Below are 5704 nucleotides of genomic sequence, written 5' to 3'. Positions count from 1 at the left end.
GATCTAAACTTTTCTAAAGCAAAAACAACTGCTAGCAACTCTTTCTCGGTGGTTGAGTAGTTGCATTGTGCACTATCAAGTGATCGTGATGCATAATATATAACATAAGGGCTTTTACCGTCTTTCTGTCCCAATACCGCTCCGACGGCATGATTACTAACATCACACATAATCTCAAATGGCAATTGCCAATTTGGAGGTCGGATGATAGGGGCAGAAGTAAGCATATCTTTCAATAAATCAAATGAACTCTTACATACCTCATTGAAGACAAAGTCTRCMTYTTTTTRTAGAAGTTCACAAAGGSGTCGAGTGATCTTCGAGAAGTCTTTWATGAAACRCCGGTAGAAACCTGCATGACCRWGAAAAGAACGGRCCTCTCTAACACTCGAGGGGTAAGGCAAGGATTTTATGACATCGATCTTTGCCTTGTCAACCTCTATACCCCTTTCCGAGATAACATGACCAAGTACTATACCTTGGTTGACCATGAARTGACATTTTTCATAATTTAAAACCAAATTAGTTTCAATGCACCTCTTTAAAATTGTGGTCAAGTTATCTAAGCATGAACTAAACGACTCACCATAAACTGTGAAATCGTCCATAAAAACCTCAATAATATTCTCTACATATTCTAAAAATATACTCACCATACATCGTTGGAATGTTGCCGATGTACTGCAAAGACCAAAGGCATCCTCCGTTAGGCAAATGTACCGAAGGGGCAGGTGAACGTGGTCTTCTCTTGGTCCTCTCTCGCTACCGGTATCTGATGAAAACCTGAATAACCATCCAAAAACATTAGTGAGTATGACTGGCTAACCTTTCTAACATTTGGTCTATGAATGGAAGGGGAAAATGGTCTTTTCTAATTGATGAATTAAGCTTACGATAACCAATACATACTCTCCACCCGTTTTGAACACGGTGGGCACTAACACACCTTCGGCATTCTCTACCACAGTAATGCCAGTTTTCTTAGGGACTACTTGGACCGGGCTTACCCACTTGCTGTCAGAGATTGGGTAGATCATATTGGCATCCAAAAGCTTAAGTATCTCCTTCTTGACAACTTCCATCATCGGTAGGTTCAACCTCCTCTGCACCTCTTGGAATGGCTTGTACTCTTCCTCTAATAGAATCTTGTGATGGCAAAGTGAGGGACTAAGGCCCTTGATGTCGGTGATGGTTCATCCAATCGCCTCTTGTGCTCCTTCAAAACATCCACAAGCTCTCTTTCTTCCTTTGATGATAATGTGGCGGATGTGATCATCGGAAGGGTCTCTTTATCTCCCACGTTGGCGTACTTCAGATGATGTGGTAGCATCTTCAACTCTAGCTCGGGTGCCTATTCAACAGAAGGCAAAAGTCTAGTGTGAGACATAGGTAAATCTATTTTTAAAACTTCATACCTTGGCTTTGGTACTCGCCCTTTCTCCATCCAATACACCAATTCTGCAAAATCATCATCAAGCTTGTACTCTTGGGCAAGCTTCTTCAAACTTCCACTCATTAAATCCCTGTCTAGAATCACTTCTAACGCATCCCGATTAGATAGATCAAACATAGTATCAGATAAAGACTCGATAATATCAACAAAGCGTAATGATGAAACATCACTCGGATATCGCATGGCATCATATATATTAAATTTAATCATCTCGCCATCGAATTCCATGGTCAAACTACCACTAAGGACGTCTATCTTAGTCTTAGAGGTTTTCAAAAATGGTCTACCTAGCAAAAGCATACCAGCCTTGGAGGCATTTTTCTTCTCCATATCTATAACATAAAAATCTACCGAAAAGACCAATTCATTCACTTGAACTAGCATGTCCTCTAATACCCCTTTAGGGTAGACAATAGACCTATCCACTAGTTGGATTACGACACCGGTGGCTTGAGGGGCCCTACATCCAAAGATGAGTAAATGGCAATGGCATAACATTAATTGATTCCCCCAAGTCCAACATGGCTTGATTTACCGAGACATTGCCTACCTTACATGATATGGTAAACATGCCCGGGTCTTTACACTTTGGTGGTAACTGTTTTTGCAAAACAGCAGACACATTTTGACTCATACTTATCTTTTCATTACCCTTTAGTTTCCTTTTATTTGTACAAAACTCTTTCAAAAACTGAGCATATCTAGGAACTTGCTTAATTGTATCTAGTAAAGGGATGTTTACATGAACTTTCCGGAATGTGTTAAGGATCTCCTTCTCTTTGCTCTTCCACTTTGTCTTCTCAAACTGGCTCAGGAATGGCGGTGCTTGAACTATCACTTCAGGTGTCTTCTTCTTTGCCTCCTCTTCTTTGACATCCTTTGCTCCCGAAATGGATGTCTTGACCTCTAACTCTTCTTTTTCCTCGTGAACCTTTTCTTTCTTCTTCTTTCCAACCTCTTGAAGCTCCTTTCCATTTCTCAAAGTGACAGCACTCACATTTGCCTTCGGATTCATCTCCATTTGAGACGGTAATTTACCTTTGTTTGCTAATTGGCCAATGGTGGCTTGAAGGTCCTGAATACTCGCTTGAGTTTCCTGTTGAAATTTCACCATGTTAGCAGCCATAAACTTAACTACATCCTCTAATGACATACCTGAGCCACTAGGAGCTTACGGTGACACTTGATGTTGATGTTGGGCACCCGGCTGAAATGGTGCCTTCGGTTGATGTTGTTGCTGAAATCCTAGCGGTGCATGGAATTGTTGAGGTTGAAACTACGGAGGCGGCTGGAATGAACCTCTTTGCTGAAATTGTTGACCTTGTCCTTGCCTCGGGGCATAGTTCAAATTCGGATGCTGCCTCCAACCATGGTTGTATGTGCTCAAAAAAGGGTCGGGAACCCGGTTGTTTGAGTTCTGAAAGTTGCCACCCCCAATGGCGTTCACTTGCTCTTCTTCTTCATGCAAAGTCGGGCATGCATCGATGGGGTGTGCCACTGATGAGCAAAATCCACATGCCTTGACTTGAGGCATATTACCCATGGCAAGCTGTTTCACAAGGTTAGTCAAATCAGTTATTTTAGTTTCTAAGGATTTAACATGTACCTCACTAGTGCCTCGCCCAATGTCACTCCGTACTCCAAATTGCTTGGAGTTTTCTGCCATGGTATCTATCAAGGTCCTCGCTTGAGTTGGCGTCTTGTTCACTATAGCTCCTCCGCTCGCGGCATCCGTCATCTTTCTTTCCATTGGTAGCAAACCTTCATAAAAATATTGAATTAATAATTCATCAGAAATACCATGTTAAGGACAACTTACACAAAGGCACTTGAAGCGCTCCCAATACTCGTATAATGACTCCATGTCCTTTTGCTTTATCCCACATATCTCTCTTCTAATCTTGGCGACTTTGGATGCGGGAAAGTACTTGTCCAGTAATGCTCTCGCCATTTGCGCCCAAGTGGTGATGGATCCTGGCGGTAAGTAGAAAAGCCACTCCCTAGCTGTGTCAACTAGGGAGAATGGAAATGTCTTCAGCTTGAGATTATCCACCGTCGTGCCTTGTGGCTTCATCCCCAAGCATACCATGTGGAACTCGGTCATATGTTTGTATGGGTCTTCGTTAGCTAAATCATGAAAACGAGGTAGTAAGTGTATTAAACCAGTTTTAAGTTCAGCACTTACCTCTTCCGCTGGATAGGTGATGCAAAAAGGTTGTTCTTAAAGTGCGTTCGGGATTCGCCATTTCTTCTTCAGTCTCGATGACCAGTTCTTCTTGCTCAGAATGAGGTTTCTCTTCTTCTTCCTCCGTCTGGTCTTCTGAATCGGATGCCAGCTCATATCTTTCCAAATATTGAGAACCGATGAAGAAGTGGAAGCGCCTTGCTTCTTTCGAAGCTTAGCTTGCTTTCTTAGCTTAGCTTGCTTTCTTAGCTTCTTTGCGATTTTCTCAATTTCCAGATCAATTGGCAATGGTGAACCTACACGAAACAATCTTCACATAAACAGTTAAACTCGTCGAGTCCCCGACAACGGCGCCAAAAATTTGATGAGTGTCGAGTCCAGCAAATAATAGAATTTTATAAAAATAAGCCTATTATCTCTAAAAAACAACTTGTGATAGCGATAAGTAGGGTCGTCTCCTCAGGGACTCAGTGTTAACCGTAAGTCTAAGACTTAATCGTTTGCAAATTCATAAAAAAAGTGTGTATATATGAAAGGGGGGGTGGAAGAATGATAAATGGCCTAAATACACAAGAACTTTGAACAGTAACGAATAAATTCTAGTGATGAGTATAACTAGTTCTTTATCAAATCATGTATCATTGACTTGTATAAAAACATTTTCTCAATAGATTTTAGACCGGTCTTGAGTGTCGACACGTGCCAAATACTCCGCTTGTTTTTATAATTAAACTAGCATGAGAAGCTCGGTAGATTAGTTCCTAATTGATTAAGTTGATTCTAGTCACGAACATAAAATTCAACCTGCCAATTGCCTTAAGCGATAAACAAGCACCAACCCTAACTAACGAACGGAAACCCGAACATTTAAGCTAGATTACACAGTCCTATAATGCAAATCAATGAACTTGGTTGTCTATTGATGCACTATTTGCTACCAAGTGGAAATTAAGAACAATTACAAATTCCTAATCATAACTAGCAATTCAAATTTAGGCTAAAGGATTCAAGGGATCCTTCTCAAAACCAAAATCCAAAAATGAAGAACTATTCTGAACAAGAATTGCGCAAATAAAATTCATTCAAGGTTCAATGTTAAACAAGTCTCAACAAAATTTAATTCAAATTAGCTATAATCCCATCACTAGAAACAGGAAATTAGCAATTCATAATTCTATTTCGAAACAGAAATTAAACTTACTGATGGTAGAAAGCAGTAGAGCATGAAGAACCCTAATTGAGAAATCCAAAATGTACTCTAAAATCTGCAAATCGATTTCAGTTTCTTCTCAGTTTCTGTTTTTGATCAATTTCAGTTTCCTCCCTCAATCGACAGCTTCCTCCTTCTTCGATTTCTGTCTATTTGTTGATCGAATTTTATATCTTCAATCCCCTTCTGTCTCGAGCTCTGTCCTCTCTCGATTTTCAGTCTCCTCTCGATTTTTCCTCTTGATTTTCCCCCTCAATCGACAGCTTCCTCCTTCAATCGATTTCTTCCTTTTAATCGCCATCTCTCTTTCCACGCTCTCCCGTCTCTCTCTCTCTCTCTCTCTCTCTCTCTCTCTCTCGATGCCCACCTTGCTGCTGCACGATGTTAAAAAGAAAGACCGGTTGTTCCTCTTTTGGGCTGGTGTTGGGCAGCAGCCTTGGGCTGCTGCTGTTTTTCTTTTGGGCTTCTGCAGTTTTTCTTTTGGGCTGCTGCTGTAGGGCTGTTTGGACACAGCAGCAGTGCTGTTTGGAGACTGTTTTAGTGTTGTTTGGCTGCAGCTTCTCCTGCTATTTGGCTGTTGTTTCTCCTGTTGTTTGGCTGTTGTTTCTTGTTTGGCTACAACAATTGTTGTTGTTTGGCTACAACAACTGTGCTGTTTGGCTACAAAAAACAATTAATCATTTTTTTTCTTTTACAACTTAAATAGCCTCAAGAAGTTAAATACCAACTCAAAATTAAATTGGACCTTTTTAAGCATCTATTTAACATTAATTTGAAGGTAACTTGACATAAAAATGTATAAATTGGGTGCTTATCACTTTGACCATGCCCATGGCCTTAGATCCAGCAGCTTCAA

General features: G+C 40.7%; 1 protein-coding gene across 1 annotated transcript; it reads right to left on the bottom strand.

Moving 5' to 3' along the window:
• Positions 1–1135: 1135 nt before the first annotated feature.
• Positions 1136–2606, bottom strand: LOC112524985. Its single transcript, XM_025134929.1, has 3 exons — positions 2023–2606; positions 1430–1913; positions 1136–1351 (listed from the first exon to the last, which is right to left on the bottom strand). The coding sequence occupies exons 1-3, from the start codon at positions 2604–2606 to the stop codon at positions 1136–1138; spliced, it is 1284 nt and encodes a 427-aa protein (XP_024990697.1).
• Between the last annotated feature and the right edge of the window lie 3098 nt (positions 2607–5704).

The sequence above is a fragment of the Cynara cardunculus genome, assembly GCF_001531365.2.
Source record: "Cynara cardunculus var. scolymus isolate 2C chromosome LG 13, CcrdV1, whole genome shotgun sequence".
Classification (NCBI taxonomy): Eukaryota; Viridiplantae; Streptophyta; class Magnoliopsida; order Asterales; family Asteraceae; genus Cynara; species Cynara cardunculus.
Note: the sequence above shows the minus strand (reverse complement) of the source record. Positions and strands in the feature narration are given on the sequence as shown.

What these genes read in the sequence shown, in the direction of transcription:
- LOC112524985 (XM_025134929.1), bottom strand. Translation starts at nt 2,606, where the DNA reads ATGTCATTAGAGGATGTAGTTAAGTTTATGGCTGCTAACATGGTGAAA. An exon ending in AAGTGTAAAGACCCGGGCAT is followed by an intron (nt 1,914 to 2,022) that starts GTTTACCATATC and finishes CTTTGGATGTAG; the next exon opens with GGCCCCTCAAGCCACCGGTG. An exon ending in ATTGGATGGAGAAAGGGCGA is followed by an intron (nt 1,352 to 1,429) that starts GTACCAAAGCCA and finishes TCTGTTGAATAG; the next exon opens with GCACCCGAGCTAGAGTTGAA.